We start from the raw sequence: 21,829 nt of genomic DNA, 5'->3' as shown, positions 1-21,829 counted from the left end.
TTTCATTTTTTTTTTTGAAAATTAAAGAAATGTAAAAAGTCGAGCAAATCGCAAAGTCAAAAAATTGTGTTCCTAATACAATATAAGATACCCCGAGAAATCGATAGTAAAACGCAAAGTATATCAGTATTGCAATTAAAAAATTTAATGTTTCTAAAATACAAACAAATACAGTCAGCGCAAAAAATGAACGATAGATTATACCTAGAACTCGTTTTCAGGTAGTTCGAATCAAGCATCGTAGAAATAGGCACTCGACGTTCATTCCGGTTGTTTTTTTTATTATATTGTACAAAAACATTTATACTTTAGCAACGATTTTTCACTATCACATAGGAGCATGAATTATTTCATATTAGAAATACCCTGGGTATCTTATATTACGATTTCCACACCTTACGGTTATCTAACTTCTGCAATTAAACAATTCAACATATCTCGTATTTTTCTGTTAGTACAACTTTACTCTGTCACTACATGAATAATTTATTGCCAAATATTTATTTTTATTAAATAATAAACAAGGTTTAAAAGCTCATCTCAATGAAACTTGAAGACATTCAAATTCTAAAATCTTTTTTTACAATGACTACAGGTATGATTTAATAATGAACTTTCTACTAAATAGTTTTCAATCCAAGAGCAATAAATTTATGGTGGAACCAGTAGATAGCGTTTATTATTTAGAAACGCCGCTATCTCATAATAAAGGGCTTTCCTCTAATAATAACGTATAGTACAGGTAGTAGAAGTCAAAATTAGTTATTAATTAATGCAAGTCTTCTTAATATTAAATATATAAAATCTTGTACGTTTCAACTCTTGATTCGAGTTCTTCTTCAGCAATATTTCTCCCTAACGGTTGGAATATTGTATCGCAAAATAATATCTCCAACGTTTTTCCTCTCAAAAAATTGAATCGTTAACTATCGTGAGGTAAGTCACGCTATTAATTACAACAGAATTTTTATCGTTATAAATTAAAATAGAAAATAATCCATATATAATTTATTTCATTTTCCTTTAATTATATTTGATACTGTAATAAATTAGATTTAATATGAAATGTATGTGATCCCATGTGTGATAGACTATCTAAAGGTTCGTATTAGCATAGGAATGCATGTACATATCTCTTTCAAATAACGTGGGCGTACATATATCGCGTTATCCCTGAAGAGTCTGACCTAAAATACGAGACAGGCCAGAATTGCGGGCACCGCAATAGTTCACGGTAACAGCCATATTATGAAGACTACGATACGCATTTTCAGACCGTGGCTGAATCCACGATTACTGTTCGGGAAAATAATGTGTCGTTTTCCTAGTGTGTGTGCATGCGTGTGCGTATATGTGTGTGCGTGTGTGTGTGTGTGTGTGTCCCCGACCGTGTGCGTCCGTTAATACGTATGCACACGCGTGTTTACTTTCGCGAGCTGTACACCACAGCGTATTAATGACGTTTTCGAGATAGTCCGCGCGTTGCGTTCGAGGTCTCGGCGCATAGAAACGAAATACCGTACGATACGTACATTTTGGCGTCGTAGTGACCTCATCTATGCACTCGTTTCGTGTATGTTTCGCTGCAAAATTGGAGATTGGAGTCGCTGCCAAGACCTCGGTGTAAACGATAAAGCGAGTACGTTCAAAATTAGAACAAGAGACAGCTCGAACATGTACAACTGCAGGTATAATGCGAAATATTTAATAATCATTATGACCTGTAATTTTAATAGAGCATGAAAAGATAAACTAATCAATTTAGCGTTAAGCTTCGTATGAAAAGTGAGTTAAATCGGATAAGCTGTTAGATAAGCTGTGCTGTTTCGTATTAGATAGGCTAACGGCATTTACAGCGTAATAATAATACCTTTCAAGAATATGGAAGAAAGAAATAAATGAAGAATGAAAGCGCGAAAAGGAAAAGAAATGAAATAATACAAAAAATAATATAAATAAAATATAAAAGTGAAAACTTACCACACGTTATTATAAAAATAAGGAAAAGAAAACAGAAACTGTAAGTAGCATAAGTGAAAAATTATAGCAAATTGCAAAAACTAACATACTGTCGCAGATGACGTAAAAGTCATTCATCGGCGTTTAGTAAATATGTGTTTAAAAGGAAATTTCGATATTCTTCTCGATATTTTCAATTTCATAATTGCAAGCTTGTTATATTATACGAAATATGATTCAACTTTATTATGATTGCTTTGCTTTCACGGAAAATATTGCGTGTATTTACTGCGAACGAAGCATCGTTATCGTACTACTGCTCGTTTTCGTGTGCAATGAAAGTACAAATATTATATACAACTGCATGAGTATGGCAATATTACGGTTAACACCAGAAACAATACCTTCCTTGTCTCGTAGACGCAGATAACGGTATTTCAGCTAACACAATCGATACCCGATACATCACAGTAGTACAGAAAATAATAACCGATTGCCCTTTCAAACGATATTGTTTTTTCCTCTTTTCTTTCTCTCCTCTCCCTCTCCCTCCCCCCCCCCCCTCTCTCTCTCTTTCTCTTCTTTTTCTCTCTTCATTGTTACACAATGCAATGGTAGCTTTTACAGTGCTTTTTCACTCGAAAAAAATGTGAATATACCGTTAAATCTAACTCAAATATGTGCTTACGCATTTTTGTGTATCCCAACAACGCTGTTGTCCCACGTATTAGAAATACATATACAATATAGATAAAAAAAAAAAAACTTTACTATCAGTGTGAAGATTGAAAGCGAAGGAGAACGCGGGAATGGGTGGGATAGAGATTGACGGGAGGGGACATCATGCGGATATATTGATTTTTTGTTACAAATAGAAACGCGGGACAGACGGTACAGATAGAATGATACCAATCAAGGCATTGTTGCTATAACGCGATTGTTGGATATGAAATTTCAGAATGCAACGCCCGTGTCGCCGGATGCAATTCGGCCGTTCAGGTTTCAATCAGGCTACGTCGTTTTCGGCCAGAAATCCGGTGAATGCTATCGCGGTCTTGCTGTAGAATTTACGTGTCCCTTATTTGCTTAAAATCCATTTTAGACAATACACTTGCGGTACGAGATCCGGAGACAAATTATATATATATATATATATATAAAATTTGATATGTTTGCGTAACTGATTAATAAAATACAAACGTATTTTGAAAGTAATATGAATGCCAGAGGTGCGCGCTTATACATTTATTATAATAGTAGTACCGATTTAATAATCCTAATTCATGACTCGAGACTTTAATTATGCACGTAATTAGGTAAATTGCAGAATTTCAGATTTAGATTTGACATCGAACGTGACGTTTCCTGTATTCGTTAATTTTCTCTCGCTTATGCTGGATTCCTTTCATTACCCGCGCGTATCACACCATTCGACGTATCCCTCTCTTCATACATTACTCGCATATTATACGTCGTGGAATACTTTCCAATTGAATTTTCACGCGATCCTTTTACATGATGTACGTGTATGAGACCCATCATAATTTCTCACTTTGACAAATGCAAGCGGATCGATCTGACACGAGATGACCCTCTTTCTATTGATAAAGTGCCGCTTATAATAATGACGGATAGGGGATTCCTCCTCGTCAAACGTCAAGAGCACCATCGTCCTGCCTGTCTTCGATCTATCTCTCCGCTCTTCGTTCCCGGCGTTTGTTTGACAATCGCTTGAAATCTCATGGTTCGCCCACATCTCGTCATTCAATGCGTCTCTTTTTAACGTCAACGGATAAACGCAATGACGAAAATAACGACATATCGACATATCGCGTTAGCGCTCGTGAACATTTATGATTATTAACGCGATAGAAAATAAACGTATGAAAATAGCTACATTGTTAAATCCTCTACAAATATTTATGATGCAGTACGCCGGAATGATCCTTTTCAATATGTGTGATAATTTATAACCGCTACTTTTAGGTTTATAATTTGATGTATTTAAATTAAATTCGTTAAACATATTTAATTTTTAGAAATGAAAATGATTAAGAGGTAAAATTAATATTTTATGAAAACTTTTAAAAATAAATAATTTAAATTGAGCCATATCAAGCTCTTGTCTTTTATTTAAAAATTTGATGTATGTACATATGGTATATATATATGAATAAAATAACTACTTCTTGAATATAAATAAAAATGTAATCACATTGGTTTTAAATAGTTATACGCAGACAAAGTCTGAAATGACTTTATTCCATTTTTTTTTTTTCATCAATTCAGTACTTATAAAAACTACAGGATTTACATCTATATTTATTTTTTTATCGTATCCTCAATTTATTTCAAATATTAGTTGTCACATTTCCGCTTCTATTAATTTTGCATTTTTCTGTCTTGAAAAACAACACTTTTATGCAATTTATAAATACATTAAAAACTTGTCGCTGGATAGGAAAAAAACAAAACCACTAATTCGATCGAAAAAAATTTTATTTCGACAACTGTCGTTATAGCACATGATTTTACCGTACATGTGAGTTTATGACAGCGTATCGCACACGCGCGTTCTTTCGCTCTTTCCTCTTTCTTCCTTTCACCAACAATTTCCATCTTGAATATATTCTGCTCTATTATGTATACCTTCAAAAAAGTGCGTAATCTTGGAAATATAGATACGCTCTCTATGCTCTCTAAACAGTCGCAATCGTACGCGCGCCCATCCCTCTCGTTACTTGTAAAATAAAAGAAATATTTTTATATACTTTTTCTCGTTTATTTTTTATTTTTTTTTATATATATATTCGTCGTCATGCACCGCGCCGTTAGACGGATTCTTCCTGCGACACTAAATTACACATTTGTACATCGTTAACATCCTTAAAAGTGGTTGCCCCCTTTGGCGGGGACACGTCTTAAGGGTCGTAAACTAGGTCCGATTCCTTTATAACTTACACGCGAGCACTCGGTCTACAGGCAAATGCACATACATACCTACATACGCATATACAACGCACACAAACATGCGCGCACGCAGGATACATAATAACGTTCTCTGCTCATTTTTTGAGGTTGCCAACAATAACGCATTGTTTCACACAGTCGGAGAAGAAAAGTTTATATATTAATTCGGATCAATTCGGTAACAAAGTTTGTTTCGAGCTGCAAAACGTCTTGAAAAACTACTTATACGTAGATCGATATGTAACGATATGTGAATATGTAAACATGTACATAGATATGCAAACGCATGGATATGTGAACATGTGGATATGTAGAGAATGTATAAAAAATTCCAAGCTCGAAGAGAGATTTTACATTTTGTCAAATCTAAAGACTCTGTAAAATAATCTCGTTGGCAACTCTATCATTTTCCCGCGATTTTCGAGAGATTTACATTTCCTCCTTTCGTCCAGTTTTCAGATTACATCTGATGTGTCGCGAATGATACGTACAAGTGTATGTGATATCCCTTCGGACGGAGCGCATATGTACGCGATACTATTGTTTCAAACAATAGCCTGTAGACGCCGTCGACGTCCTATTATCTTTAAAACTGAAATTTTTATTGTCCGCAATAGAAGCGTAGATATGCGCTCAGCGCTTTAAAAACTACGATAAAAAATGTAAAATTGATAGAGAGGGATTAGAAAACTTAGGTTTGTATATACGAATATATACGAATGTCTATTCTCTCTCGGTAATAAGGATGACGTATAACGGATGTATTACCGCACGGGTTATTAACGGAGCCAACAACCTGTAGCGAGGATCTTTCGCAGGACTCGCGTGTTCGAGCCACTCGTTGGAGCGGACGTTAAAGAGTTACTCATTAATGTTATTACTAGCGTTAACACGGAGCACATAGCCGGTTACTAGTCGCCGCAACGCGGTTTGTAACACTCGGTCTAATTGTACAAAGTGCAGCTTTTAAGGCCGAGGTCGATGCGTTACGTCGATGCGTATCTTGGGGGATGGGGAGGGGCCTTTCTTCGTGCTCAGGATTGCCAGATTTTTCCCTTCAACATACAGGAAATACAGGAACATACGTAGATCACGTAAAGACAGAAAAAAAGCTTGTATTTTGTAAATGGGAACGTCACTCTCTTTTCTATTTTCAATATGTTCTGCGTCTTAATTTTCTTATTTTTCTTATTTAGAAATGTAATTATACGAGATTTAAAAAAATCAAATTGGATCTCTAAATTTCCAATATAACGTCGTTATCTTTGACGTCTTGAAATCTGGGACAGCTATATAAAAAAATCTCTGGCAACCCTATTCATACCTGAGTACTTTTATCAGAAATTCATTCATTTAATTCCATTCAAAAATACATCGCACCTTCGTGAACGTTATTTATGTAACAACTGGATATTTGTAAATAGATGTTAGATATATTTCCGGATATCTGTATATTCCTTTTTATAACAAATCGGAAAGAACGTCATGTATCATGAACGAAATTAACTCTTGACCCGTGATTACACATTTGGCAGTTATATGTATGTGTTTAAAATCGATTTCGTATCTTAAGATGCGATTTTAAAATACTTTAAAACGCAAGTCGTAAATGTTTTTAAAAAAGACTAAGATATATCTTATTTTAAAATTTAATACCCTTTTGCTTTTAATTTCTGTTTGTCCACATCTCTACTAATTAAGTAAAAAGAGAGAGTTGTCGGATTAGAAGTTAATCTCGCTACTTCAACCGGGTACAAAATTAACAACGTGGCGCACTATTAGAATGTAACGACAATTAATTTACCGCGCATACTTTGAAATTGTAGAAAACACTTATCACTCACACCTGCTTGTATGTACGAAGTCACTGCGAATAAATATCTTCTCTTTTATCTACCATGTCCATCTCTGCTTCATATCATTATTATCAGGTGCTGTAAATAATTCATGATCGATTTTCTTGTATTACTTCGCTTGTTCATGAAAGTCCTCGTACATTATTGTCTATGTACAAAACGAATCCAACAAAATAACACTTTGTCTTTCAATCCCTTATTTCCTTTTCTTCCTGCCTCTCTCTCTCTCTCTCTCTCTCTCTCTCTCTCTCTCTTTCACTCTCACGCATGCACTTGTCCTGTTACCGCTTTAATTTAAAATACTTCTCGATCGATTGGTAGTTACTACGATTTATTGCTGCCAATTGTTAAGACAGATAGTACTCGTTTGTTACTCCACAATACAACAACGGGAAATACCATTGAATGCTGTATTTATATTCTGACAATAATGAGTCGTAACAACTGATGCGAACTTTGGCCTAGATAATAAAGCTATACGGCCAGTCTCGGCCACATCAATAAGAAACATTAAAATATTATAACAATTTTATAAACTCTAGTTAAAAATATTTACGATATGGGATACACATATATAGCTATAAAATTCATCTGGTTTATTTTATATCTTTTTTTTTTAAGGGCTCGGAATATCTCGTCTTGCGCCCAAAATATTCTAAATCCGTCGCTGCGTAACATTACGTTAATACACCTACGGTACCGAAAGTACGAAAGCTCGAGGTGTGTAAATTTTTACGAAGGAACCGAGCATCGAACGTCGCGGTCACGAAAGCATATTTTCATGCTAGGAGCGAAGGACGAGCTCCTCCCAGCGAGCGAAATTACCTTAAGAAGTGAGAAAATATGTGCACAGGGTTGTTTACGTAAGCACAGGCTCGTCTCGTATAGCTCCTCATTCCTCGGCAGTGTTTCATATATATTTTCTCGTAAAAATATGCAAACACGTAACCGCGTTCGCAATACAATTACAAAAATTATAATGACTGGCGTCATCTTGCCTATTGTAAAAAAAAGATAAGTCATGTGGACGTGTTTAAATTGAAAACATCTTCCCCTTATGAATCGAATGATATTGGCGATAACGAAATTTTCGTTTACAAATCAATTTAATTGAGCTTTATATTGTCAAAATTTGGATTAAAAGCTTAATTATATATTAAAAGTTAAATTAGCTTTATATAGTTAATGTTTATTCATATTTCATTAGCGTTAAATATATTTTAATTTATTCTAAGCTGTTGTTGTCAAATACAGTATTAAATTAATCGATGGTAAATTATAGAAAATATTATAATGAAACTTTAATGTTATCGTGTGCAAAATAGCACGTGGAAATGTTGAACATAATTTGAATAAATTATTCGATAAGTTATTGTCATTAACAAATATAAAATCGCCTGTAGGACAAACATTTGTGTATACGACGATAGTTTCGTTTCACGCAATATCGCATGTCACGCATCAACAATTATTTATTTTTCGGAAGAAGGATTCCGGAAAATAAAGAATCTTTATACTGATTCGAATATACATCAGTAATTCAGGAAAAAGAAAATCAATGGTCAAATCAATATAAGATGAAATAGCATTATTCCGAGTGTACTTGCTAAGTTTTATTATTAAGACATTTTTAGAGCGCAAAACTTTCAAAGGAGCCAATGAGGATCACTCTTAGTTCTATGATCATCTTTACTAAAAATGATCCTCGCAGAATAGAATTCCGAATCAATTGCCAAAGTCATTTGTCATTTTTCTGATATATTACGTATTTTATCATACATTAATTCTTTATAACAATAATCTCTATCGTGCTCCAGTTTCATAAATAATTAATATTTCCTCATGACGATATTACGTTCGTGTAATTTCCCGGCGAGCTGATTCGTTAGATTACTTTATCCAACACATTTTTTAAAGATTTTCCTTTAAATAACGTGTGTAAATTGTGATATCGCGTGATCGATACACACCCCGAAAATTCGCACTTTGATTTTGACAGTAAATCGCAATTAATATCGCGTTTCTCCGATTGGTATAGCTCGCATTGAGTTTTGCACAGGTTCTAGACCTTTCACATGCCTTATAGTCGCTAGATAGACAACGAGTGTTATCACTGCGTATATTGAACCGGCATGTGGCGTTGTGGCACTCGGTTGTGTGCCACGTCGATCGAGAGGTATAAAAAAAAACTGGAAATCAGATATAAAGACTCACTTGCACGCAACAGTTGACTCTTGACTGCTTTGAGCGATCGACATGCCGGTATATGCGTGAGAACGCTCGAAAACATTTACATTTTAAACTAGTAGATAATAGAGTTGTATGGGAAAAAAAAAACGTGACATTTTCATTAGTTCGCGATTTTACAAAATGTAAGAGTCACACGATTTTAAGATGAGCGATTCCACGTTCGAAAGTTAACACGCAACGACGTCCGCGAAGAAAAATTCGCGAGCTTGCATATCGTACAATTTTTTGTTAACATCGCATATATAAGCGAAACGAAATTTTTTCGAGGACGAATTCGGTTCGCGTAGATTAACGAGCGGATCGCTATACGAATGATAGGTAGGATTGAGTAACGGCGCATTCTTCAAATAGAAATTGTTATGAAACGAAATTTCCGAGAGAGAAATAAAAAAGAGAAGAAACAAAAACCGATTATTCGTAATCCGTTTGTTCGGATAAAACAGCAATTAAAATAGTGGACAAACAAATAAATGACGAGAAAAACAGGACTCCGTGAATTACGTGATGGAACATTCTAAAAAATGGGGTCGCTAACTTCACGGAGATCGTCTCGTCTTCTTTACACGCATGTACCAAACATCGACTCACATCCGTGTGAGAAGAATGGTAACCGAACGACGGTCGAGCTCGTTTCAAAGTAACGTAACTGTTGTCACTCGCTTTACATTCCTATGAAACTTTTCTCTCGTCACTTAAGACTGGTTAATTACCACGACTTTTAATTACGCGCAACGAAAGATAGAAATTATCAGACAGAGAAGTTCCGCGATCCCCTTGTAAACTTACTCTCGGAATATTCAGTACAATCGTATCAGGGCTCATGTAGTCAACGTTATTCACTTATATGTCGCGCACGTATATGTCATCTATATTCGTCCTCTTTTCTCTAGATATAAGAATTAATGCAAAGTCCGAGTGATTCAGTTCTGTGTATACACGCGACATATCGTCCGGAGTGGCCGCGGGCGCTATTTCCGGAACGCTGTTTTTTTTTTTTCTTTTTCCGATATGACGGATACGGCTTCGAGATCATTGAGCAGAGAAAAACCGGTCGTTCCACACGTTACGCTACAGAACAATCGGTGATAAACGCAAAGCGCCGAATCGCGCGCGCGCTCTCTCAGCCGCGTGCTTTTTCGACGAACGGAAAAACGCGTACGCGCAAAAACACGAATACACACGCATCTACGCACTCATCCACATGTACACAGACGTCTACATACGCACACGAGTACACGCTTATATACGGCACACAAAATGAATGCACGTCGTCACACTTTAAATGGCGATCGAACCGAAACTCGCGACTGGCGTTTTGACTTATCGTCAGATCGAGTTAATTTATCTCCCTTAGGGGTAGGAAAATGTCTCCAAGACAAATTGATGTCTAGAGAAATGATTTGTAATGTTTGATTAAATTGTTCGTTGCTACAAAATCGTAAGTCTTTTTTGTTGCAAATATATTAAAGAAAATATTGTTTTTCTTTTCTCAGAAAAAGATAGCATGTTAAAGTCACACATACATGATGCATAATAAACTATAAAATAAAAAGCAGTTTATTTGAAATTGTAAAAAATTCATATAAAAGTATTATTAAGCGTTACTTTTGACCAAACATGACCTTTTTCCCTAATTTGTATTGAATATTTTTCAGTCGATTTTTTCTCGCTTAATATTATTTATAAAATAAAACTACCTATTAAAATAAAAATCTATAAAAGAAAAATATCCAATAAAGATCAATTTATGAAGTAAAAGACAATACATTGTTACGAGAGTTTTTCTATTGCTGCGAAGATTTTATATAATTTTTTTAATTATGGGTTGTTTGTTGCTTACTGATAAATGTTAAACATCCAATGATTTTCTCTAAATTAATCGTTCAACATGAAATACAAAAATACCCCTGTAGAAGCATAATAATCCAACTTGACAATACGATTCATTCGAATGCGTGAATCGACAGAGCCTCACTTACGTAAGATGCGGGCATAAGTCAACCAATCAATCGCGAAATCCAGCTTTAGTGATTGAGCAATAGTATACATTCGCTCGCGATTGGTTTAGGGACTTATCACAGTCTTATAGAATTGATTCTAGTGGCTTGCATGTGCAAAAAGACAACGATCAAGACCTGCATATACTCTGGATTCATTGTCACAACACACGTGCTAGCAAATGACACTCCACTAATATTGAAAAAGCCTTAAGCTTTAATATCAGATATCACTAATATTATTGACCGACACCGTTATGTATAATATTTGTTGTATAAAATTTAATATGAGATACATATTTTTAACGCTGATAAATATCAAAATAAACAGCAAAATTGTTACGAAAGCCACGCTTTACGATATATCGATTTTTTTTTATTTAATTACTACTAAATTGAATATTAAATAAAATATAAGAAATTCAATCAAGCCGTATTCCGAATAAAATGAGAATAGAAAAATAAATTTGTATCGGATAAAAGCGTAGCGAAATTCATACAGAATACTCGAGAAAAATTGGTACTACCCGCCAAGAGACCGCGATTGCGATCGAATCGGAGAACGTGCGGTCGTAAGTATGGATCCAGAGCAGCATCCGGCCGCCATATCCCCTGCTCGATCGTTTTCGCGAGGCTTCGTCTCGGACACGAGAGCCACTCGGACCAGCCACTCGAAGCAACAATATAGGCTCGCCGGTCCGTAATCGTGAGAGTTTGTCGACCGAAGCTTCGAGGGAATAACCCAATGTTGACTCAACGAGACTATCTCGTGTATTCTCCTAATTGAGATCGCGCCATTTTGCCAGCGCGAGTTTCCCGTCCCGCCGAATAAATAATTCCGTGAATCCGTTCGCATTTCTGTTATTTTTTTTTTTATTTCTTTTTCTCTTTCCCTCTTCCACCAAATTGACTAGAAAAAATCCGCGAGAGATACTTGGTAGCTTAAGCGTCGTTTCTCGCTTCCTATGCAATTCTACGCGCCAGCCTCATCGCCGGAAACGTGTACTGCCAGTCTCCGTGCTCGCCGTTTATCGTCTTAAGGGGAGCTACCTAATTTTTTATTCCGGGAGATTTCAGCCTCCCAACTGACTCAAACCGCTTTGGCTTAGCCATTATACAAATGTATTACCCGTCGATATTGTGCTGCACAACCGCCCAGACAATGACGTGGTTGGCGTAGCGTATCGTCGTCACTTCCCTCGTCCCTGGCTTGGTGCACGTCGTGTCAGTCGTGTGTATGCATTTCCTGTATGCACTCCGTATGCGCGAGACATCGCCTTGCGATCGACTTTCATTGCCGCATTACACAGAATGTTTCCAGAGGAAAGGCCAATATTTTGAAAGACAATAATGTCAATCGTTGCGAGTGTAAGAGAATCTTAATGAATATATACCTAAATTTGCATTCTCAAGTTTGTGGTGAGATTCTCACGAGAGATCACCACGTGAACTTGAAAATACGTATGATTTCTGCGTATTCGATTTGTAAAATTTTATTATCAATCGCGATATTTACGTATTCTTAAATACAAACTTCCGTGAGTAGTTTCAGAGACGTTATTCAGGACGTACATACTCGTATCACTCGCAACGACAAACGTCGTCATCTTTCATACGTCGACCACTTTTTTCGGAACATCCTGTACAGGTTAACATTGTCGATATCGAACACTGGAGGCAACCCTCGTGACACAAGTACAAACGGAACCGAACGTCTACCAATTGATTGCACCACACGCACCGCGCACAAGAACATCTCTAACTGTGTCACTAATTGCCGTCGACCGCCTTCAAAGAGATCGCACCACTACAAACGCTCGTTTGCAAGGTTTCGTTCACGATTGGGTATCGATGATGGTTTATAAATTCGAAAGAGTCCAATCGTCATTTTTGCTAGTCTCATAAGTCGCTTAAACTCATGATTCGTGTTAAGTTACTTAACACAATCGACCATGTAAGTCATTCGAGCGAAACTTCATGCAGGACGCAAACGATTCTCAGTGGCCACGATGTCAATCTCTTGCAGTAACGATCCACGCGTTCATTGACCTCTCGAAAGCTCCTTGCATACGCCTAGCGATTCGATGCGCGTACTTTAGTTATGGCAGTCTTTAGAGGTGAGCTGTGCGTTGTTCACGTCTTGTCTATGGTTCCATTGTACCGTACCTTCCCGATTGGAAGGTGGTATCGCTCTTGCTGACTTGGATGGTATCAAGTTGAATGTGAAACTGTATAATGTCGTATCTTCCATCACTGTACGTAAACGCGATTGCGAGCGTAACGCTTTCGTCCAGTTGTAAAGAGTAGTCTGTGCACAACAATAATTACGCGTTAACTCTTGATCATTGTCACACTGACGCGATCACACTTAAACGCGAGATTCGTCCGGCACATTGTATTCCTGTTCACTACCGCCCGCCCGGCACTCGTGAGGACAACTCTTTTTTTTTCTTCTTCTTCATTCTTCCCTTAGCAGTCGGTGTCGTCCTCCTGGTGCCGTCTACGTAGCTCCAGATAACGGTGCCGGGCATCGCAGTAATGAAGTAGCGGTACCTAGACGTCGGTACCGGTGCCCTCCTGATAACCCTCATCGGGCGAGCTGCGCGTGGATCCCAGGACGCGTTTCAGCGCCGAGACCGGCGGCAGCACCGGGACGCCCTTTTGCCAGACTCTCATCTGCTTCGCGCCGGGTGGAAATTGCTCGACGACCGGCGCGACCACCGCGAGCTGCTCCTTCGACGGGTACACGTTCGCCGAGACGGCGGACGTCCTGCCGCAGCTGTCCCTCGCTTCCCACAGGCAGCTGGTGTAGAGCATCTTACCGGCGTCGTCTAGCGCTTCGACGCGGCCGTAATCGGTGACGCCGTAAGGCGTGATGTCCTCGGTGGAGCCACGCCGAGTGTCCCTGATGAGATCCGGATTATCGATCGGCATCAAGGACGTCGTCGACGAGAAACACCCGGCACCCGGCATCGCCGCCATCGCGGGCTGATTCTGATCGTCGAAACGGCTGATTGTGCTGTACTCGTTATCCTGCATTACGGCCGCGTGCGGTCTCTGTACGTAGCTCAGATGCAGCGACGCGGGTGGCTTAGACTCCAGGGCGAACGACGTCGTCTCGATCTCCTCATGTTTCCTGCGAGTGGTCGAGGTCGCGGACGACGGATTGTTGTCACCGCCGCCGCCGCCGCCACCCCCGCCGCTGCCACCATTGCCGACACCGTCACTGGACGCCGCTTCCATCGGCGCCGACGACTTCATGTCCTTCAGCGGCATTCTCCGCAAACGAATGAATAATACGAGAATGATGAGTAGGATGAAGAGTATGAGCACCACCAATGCGGCGGATATCCCCGCGATCTGGCCCGAGCCTAAAGTTGACATGCCCGCCGTCCTTAGAGACACGTGCAGGGTGAAATTTGCCTCGACGGAGCCAGCGGGGTTCTCGGCGACGCAGTAGAACTCGCTGGAGTCCGCCTCCTGTGCGTTGGTGAGAATGAGAGTGCTCCGCTTCCTAAATTGGCCCTCCTCGAAGATGAGGATCTTTTGATAGCTGCTGAAAGCCGAGTGATTGGTCAACAACCGCCCATTCCAGTACCACTTGACGTCTGCTGCTGGTACCGCTCTCACGTGACACACGATACTAGCGTTCTCGCCGATGGTGGCCTCGGCATAACGGCTGGCTATCAGCAAAATTGGCCGGCAGGCAAAGTCGTCGATCCCGAGGTCGGTGAAGGCACGATCGAGCAACTGCTGGGGCCCGTGACATACAGGCGCCACGATGGTCGGTAAATTATGCTTCACCAGCCACATCTTCATCTCACGTAGATGACAATCGCAGATCCACGGATTTTCGTGCAGCTCGATGCTAGTGAGCTTGTTAAGCGGCTCGAAGGTGCCCTGGTGTAGAGTGGACAGTTCATTGTTGCTCAGCTTGAGACTCTCGAGCATTTCCAGTCCGCGAAAACCTTTGGCCTCGATCTCAACGAGCTGCGTGTGCGACAAATCGAGCTTCACTAAATTCGGCGTGCTCTTAAACGCGTGCGAGCGAATCCGCTTAAGCGGGTTGTACGCGAGCACCAAATCGCGCAGGAATGGCGTGTCGGTGAAGCTCAAACTCGGCACCGCGGCCAGCATATTATTACTGAGATCGAGCTCCACGAGATTCGTTAAGCCGGCCAATGCCTCGCTATCGATCCGATCGATACGACACTCACGCAAGTAGAGACGCTGCAGATTCGTTAGCCGCACGTGTATAAATATGTTGTTTGGCAGGTGACAGATGTTGTTGCCGCTCATGTCCAGCACCTGGGTCTCCGGATCGATCCACTCCGGTATGCTGGTCAGGTCGCGATTCACGCACTCCACCGTGCGCTTCCCGCTCTTCCACTTGCACGAGCACTTGTCGGCACAATTGTCGCTGGCTGCCACACCGAGTACCGTCACCGCGTACAATAGAAACACCGAAACCCCCATGATGGATCGTTATTGTCGTCGTCGTCAGCGAACTTTGGTCGTCCCACGACTCGATTCGCGACTCTTCTTTTTCTCTTTCTCTCTGTATCTTGCTTTCCCGACGACACTCGGGATTCGCGTCGTTTCAATGACGGCCGAGAAGCATCTTCCGTACACGAAAGCCTCTGGGGAGCGATCTTACGCCCATCCTCCTCCTTTCCATGTACTCGTACTTGTATTCCTTCTTTCCTCCTCAGCGTTCTCTTCCTTACGATTCCCCTTTTACTGACTGTGCAGATCCTTCCGTACACCTCGAAATTTATACGCCCGCTCCAGAATCCTCACCGCGCACCGTAACGAACTATAAGGGGAAACGAAACGGGAATTGAACGGACCCGTTTCGTCCATTCGCAAATCCTTCCTCAACACTCGTTATCCTTACGGTGTTATCACGTACTTGTTACGTTCCTTCGCCTTCGCCTTCGCTCTGCGCGAGCAGCGCGCGCTCCGTTCGACGAGCCCAAACCACCGAGGACGTCCCTTCGGATTTTCGATCAGCCACTTCGTCGAGTATCCATTGGCGGCGTCACACGTGCGCACACGCGACCAGCACATACGATGTCACTATTAGACAGACGAGCAAGGCGGACAACCTCTCATCATCATCATCATCCTCGTTGTCGTCGTCGTCGTCGTCGTCGTCGTCGTCGTCGTCGTCGTCGTCGTCGTCGTTCTTACGTAAATCTATGTCCACCAACGTGCACCACTCGCGTCGTCGCCGACGAGAAGCACCTCGACGCCTCCACCACGCCGTATCGACTGTAACCGCACCACTACCACCAGCGACGACACCACCACCGCTACCACCAGGCCACCACCGCTACCACTCACATCACCGTCCGCCGCCGCCGCTACTACTACGGAAGCACCTCTGATACCCGAATTCTCACGAGGTACCCCGTCGTGCTAGCCGAGCGTAACGTTGTTCTCCTCGTTGTGCGGGGGCCAACGTACGAGGGTTCGCGAGTGTCTCCCCTATTGTGTACCCCTTGTCTCTGTCTCTCTCTTTCTTTCTCTTTTATTCTCTTTCTCCTACTCGCTATATCTGTCGACGTCTTTCTCTCTCTTTTCTCTCTCTCTCTCTCTCTCTCTCTCTCTCTCTCTCTCTCTCTTTCTTTACGTTTCTATCTATCACATTTACGCGCGCGCGCGTTCCCTTACTCGAGGGAAAAAACGGCGACGGCGACACCAGCGACGTTCGGCGTCGTCGTTGTTGAAATGCGAGACTGCGAAACCCCCGGCTGCGAAACAGAGAGACACCCTCTCGCACGGCTTTCCTCTCCTCGTATCTTCATCTCGCGTCGTCCTTTCTCCGTCTCTCTCCGTCCTTTCATACGTCCATACGCCCGTACTCTGCTAACGTCCCCTCGCACCCTTTGGCATCCCCTCACTCCGTTGTACATGCTGGGCTGCTCGGGAGGGAAAACGCCGACGCGAAGTAGGGCGCACCCTTCTTCCACGCTCGCTACAGGGTGGTTGGAAAGAACTTGAGAGATAATAGCAAGATATCGAAATGAATTTTCTGTTTGAAAAGATCAAGTTCAAACTGTTTGAAAGCTTTAGAGGAACTTTAGAAGTTTTAGCAGATCAGAGTAGTAGAATTTTTTTTTTTTGACGACTCAATATTACAACGTTTAGTAAACGTAAAGAAAAATAATTAAGTCTCTAGTGAAATTTCCACTAAGATTAAATAATCTAAAAAATCATTAGAGAAGGCATCATAGTTTGAATTTTTTTACGACACCCCGTATACATACACACACACATGATCATTGTGATTCGAGTCTACACCACCCCTCGTACTCTGCAATCGCGCGCGTACGTTCTCCAATGTCCCGACATCCTCTCTCTCTCTCTCCCTCTCTCTCTCTCTCTCTCTCTCTCTCTCTCTCTCTCTCGCACGCGCTTTCTCTGTCTGTCTTATTTCCACCCTGTCTCTTTTCTCCCCTATGCTGCCTATGGATACTCTCCCTGTAACAAATCCCCACTTCCAACCCCCAGCGGCAATAGTCGGCTCGTGCGCCCTACACACCGAGTCGAATCGGGAGCATTTCTATCCCCTACCAACAGTCAGGCAACCCCACCCTGGTCGCGGGGCGGGGGACCACCTTCTATCCCTAAACGGGTATGACGGGGGCGCGCGCATATCGTAGTCGTCGCTATACTCACCCCCTCCCCGGATTCCCTCATCCCCGTCACGAGAGCCTCGGTGCTTCGCGTCTCTTTATCCTTGGGAACTTTCTCCCCCCGTTCTCCACTTCCTCGCCACTCCGTTCTGCCGATCTCACCACCGAATCCCGCACTCTCGACATATCGAATGCTACGTCACAGCGAGGAGATATACGGCTATTTCGCAAAGTGGTTAAATGCACTGCCAGATTACGGGGTGGAGGGCACCCGGTGTCGCCGCCGACCCGGCTGCGATATCGGCTACTAGAATCGTAGAATTCCATCGTAGAATTCCGCCCGCGTGGCGAGCGAAATTCGTGGTCTCCTAAGATCCCGTATTCCGGTCGCATACTCTGCGCTAAACGCGTGCTTGCCCAATTCTCATGCCGTACAAATAAGCGACGCTTCCTTGAGACATCGAAAGTTTAAATTTTAACAATAGTCTCTCTCTCTCTCTCTCTCTCTCTCTCTCTCGCTCTCTTTAAGTTAAATGTTTAGAAAGAAACAGAAGAGATCGTTGGACTGTTGGGAGGGAATTCATTTGATCTGTTAAAAGCCGTGAAAGATATAATATTTTCCGTGATGAATTTACAGAAGTAACAGAGAGATAAATATTTTATTCATTATCATTCACCATAATTGAAAACATCTTCATTCTTTCGTATCTCGAGGCTTGGGAAACACATCCCCAATCTGGGGTTAACGGACGTCCCGGGGATCGGTCCTAAAGCCCACACACTTCGATGGCCACGCTTAGTGCGCTAAATGTGGCGGCGAAGATAGAAGTAGAGGAATACGGGTCAGGGTATTTCTCGTTTCTTTATACCACCGTTTTCTTCCACATAGCATCCTTGTATCCTTCTTCACCGCTATCGTCGCATTGTCGTCGCTTATATATTCGAGTCGGAGGGATGTGTATGGCATACGGACTCCCTCGACCGTACGAATCTCTCTTTCTCTTTTTCTCCCCCTTGCTCTTTTCTCCCCCGGAGTCTCCAGAGTCTCGACCCTGCAAACGACTCGTGGAAAAATAATTCAGAAAATGAGAGAGCCACGACCATAGAAAGATGGGATTCGGCTGAGGAGTGAGAGAGAGAGAGAGGAGGGCGGGAGAAAGAGGAACGGCTGGGTTTCGCTATGCGGCGAGAAGAATGACACGTTAGCGGTGGTGGACGAGATGGAGAAGTGATTCGTAGTATGTCGTGTACAAATTCTCCCTGAAGGACCTCTTAGACCTAATTGGCTGTCTAAATCGATATCTGCCCGTCCGTTGTCGGCAAAATTGCGACGTGTTCTTCTCTCTCTCTCCCTCTCCCCCTCCCCCCTTCTTCCCTCCTCTCGCTTCCTCTCCCTCTCTCTCTCTCTCTCTCTCTCTCTCTTCTTCTCTCTTTCAAGAAAAAAGGGAAGGGATGATCCAAAGTAACGAGAAAATAAATCTTATACAATCGGTCCGGAAGAGGACCGACGACCGAGAATTGTGCTTTCTTTCGTCATTTCATTTTATATGCTTTATGAAAATAAATAGAATCGACCTGTTGTTTTGTTTGTTTTAAAAATATCGGTAAAATTGATATAAACGATTTGAATCGCCAGCCAGAGAGCATAGCTGGAGATGTGTATGCAAAAATGTAGGTGTTCTTCTTGAAACTTGATCGACCGATAGGAAAAATAAATAACTAAAATAAAAACGTTAATCGTATTCTTTGATAATACGTTTTTAATTAATTAGTGTGATGAATTATTCATTAATTTAACAGAGAAAATCTTAAAGCAGCATACACTTACATAAATGGATCGGACTTGGATAAGATTCAATGAAAATTGTCATCACCTTTCTAGATGATGTAAAAGCAAATCCCGCTTTCGTCATTTTCCGGGCTTCGCAACAATATTAGAAAAAGAAATATATAAATATTACAAATCTGCGATTTATTTGCTTGACTAATCGAAAAAAGAATTTCACTAATTGACCAATCAAAAAATGCTTCGAAACATTTTTAGCATCAGTGCCCGTTTCTATATAGATTAACTTTAATCTTGATTTAATTTACTTTTCTAATTTTAAGAATTAGAAAAAGATAAAGAATAAACCTAGATTAGTTAATCCATATTGATAGAAATGAACACAAATAGACCATAGTCTTAGTTGCATATGATATTTTTTCATGTAATAATAACCAGACAGTGCATACTGAATATTTATGATAAATATTCATAAATTTTATTATTTATTTTTTTAAATATTATATAAACATTTTGTACCTATTTCATATAAAATTTTATTCGAGATGTTATTAAAATATAAAATAAATGTTTTATATATTGTCAATAATATTTATGATAAACATAAATAAATTATATTTCTAGAAGATATGTTTTTATTTGAATTATGTCGTATTAAGTAGTTTTCGTAACATTTACCGCAATATTTACGATTTTATAATATTTATAATAAATATTTATGATCTGTGCAATTTAAAACACACAAAAATATTTATAAAATGTTCAAAATAAATCTTACAAATATTTCATAAATATTATGCGCTATCTGGGGAATTATTCAATGAATGATTTTCTGTAAATAAAACTGAAATAAAATTGAAATAACAATAAAAATGAGATGCGGAGAAATAAATATGGTTAGAGAATGTGAAAATATAGAACGTGTGATGTCGAGTGTTCTCACTGAAGGTGGATTTGCAGGCGTTGCGAAGATAAGGAAGAAAGAGAGAGGCGATAACGCGTCTTCTCTTTGGGCGCGATGCATCTGACGATGCCATGGTGGCACGGCCGAACGACGCTATTTAAGCAACTACTTAAAATCAATAGCGGCCTAGCGTTTATATCGCGCCAAGGGTCTGACAGCATAATTCTTATGCCCTCTTCTCCGCCCACTCTTCGAGCCATGTCGGTTTGTTCTCCACACGGATTCTGCTCTCCACAGATCCTCCTTCTTCTCCTCCTCCTCCTCCTCCTCCTTCTCTTTTGAAAGAGCCGCGGAGGATGGAGAGCTGGAGAGGCTTATGATAACGGCAATAGTATCGAAATACGGATGCTTATCCCATGGTATTGAAGTATCGTGTTTCATTTTCGATAGTGAATGCTTTTCATGGTACTCTTTTACTTTTGCTGACGGTTCGACATCGAGAATCCTATATATGATTTTCTGTACATTACATTTTCAATTTTTTAAAATTAATTTAAAAAATTACTATTTTTACGAATAATTCTCGTCGTTTACATTCGATTTGTTGACGTAAATTTTTAGACATGCTAAGGTTATTACAAATATTCCTGTCACCGATGATCTTGCTATGATATTTCATGATAAATTTACTGAATTTTTCAATTGTAACATCATTATCGAAACGAAAGCAACAGTATTCTTGTCTTAGGATGAAAATTGTTTACCACATTTATCCGATAAATTGTATACCGATTTATCCAATAAATCGTATTGAACGTTAAATATTAAGTAGTATTAAACGTGATTAGAGGAAAATGCATACTTCGTCTAGCGATAAATTAATATGAGCCGTATTATAAGGATACTTCGATATCTCCATGTAACGTCGCATTTGACGTAATCCGCTTAAACGTGCATTAGCTACAATAATCCTCGGATATACCTACAAAATATATTGCGAACTATAACAATAAGTGTCCACAGATGTTTCGAAATACGACTAAATAATGCATAGACTTCGCGACAATATCTTCGTAAGTGGCAAAATATTGTATATCCGCACATAACAATCTTCTCTTTTATATATATATATATATATATATATATATATATATATATAATACATTTATGTTAATTTGTAAATGACGGTATATTGATACAATTTAAACAAAGGCGATGTTTTTAATAGTGCAGTAGCAGCTTAATTAAAATTCTGGGTAAAAAATGCTTTAGTAGTTAAAAAATTTCAAACTTCATACTCTCGATTCCCGACATACTCTTGAAAATTCAAGTTACATAAAAAATTCGCCCTGTTTATCTAATAATCTTAAGACCACATGAGACGGGATCGTTTTACGTAAGAGAAAAAAAGCTTGGGACGCAATCAAGTATCTCGGGTTATACAATGTAAAAAAAAAAATCGTGTA

General features: G+C 40.1%; 1 protein-coding gene across 1 annotated transcript; it reads right to left on the bottom strand.

Annotated features, from left to right (window-relative positions):
* LOC105150626 (uncharacterized) lies at positions 1-17,898 on the bottom strand. The gene has a single exon (XM_087416277.1). It carries the CDS (start codon positions 15,506-15,508, stop codon positions 13,586-13,588), a length of 1,923 nt encoding a protein of 640 aa, XP_087272403.1. The 5' UTR covers positions 15,509-17,898; the 3' UTR covers positions 1-13,585.
* Positions 17,899-21,829: the final 3,931 nt, after the last annotated feature.

Source organism: Acromyrmex echinatior, chromosome 19 (genome assembly GCF_024713525.1).
Source record: "Acromyrmex echinatior isolate Ae372 chromosome 19, ASM2471352v2, whole genome shotgun sequence".
Taxonomy (NCBI): domain Eukaryota; kingdom Metazoa; phylum Arthropoda; class Insecta; order Hymenoptera; family Formicidae; genus Acromyrmex; species Acromyrmex echinatior.
The sequence above is the reverse complement of the archived record's forward strand: the minus strand, read 5'-3'. Positions and strand labels throughout refer to the sequence as shown.

Excerpts from the sequence above, each read along its gene's own strand:
- LOC105150626 (XM_087416277.1), bottom strand. The coding sequence starts at position 15,508 with ATGGGGGTTTCGGTGTTTCTATTGTACGCGGTGACGGTACTCGGTGTG.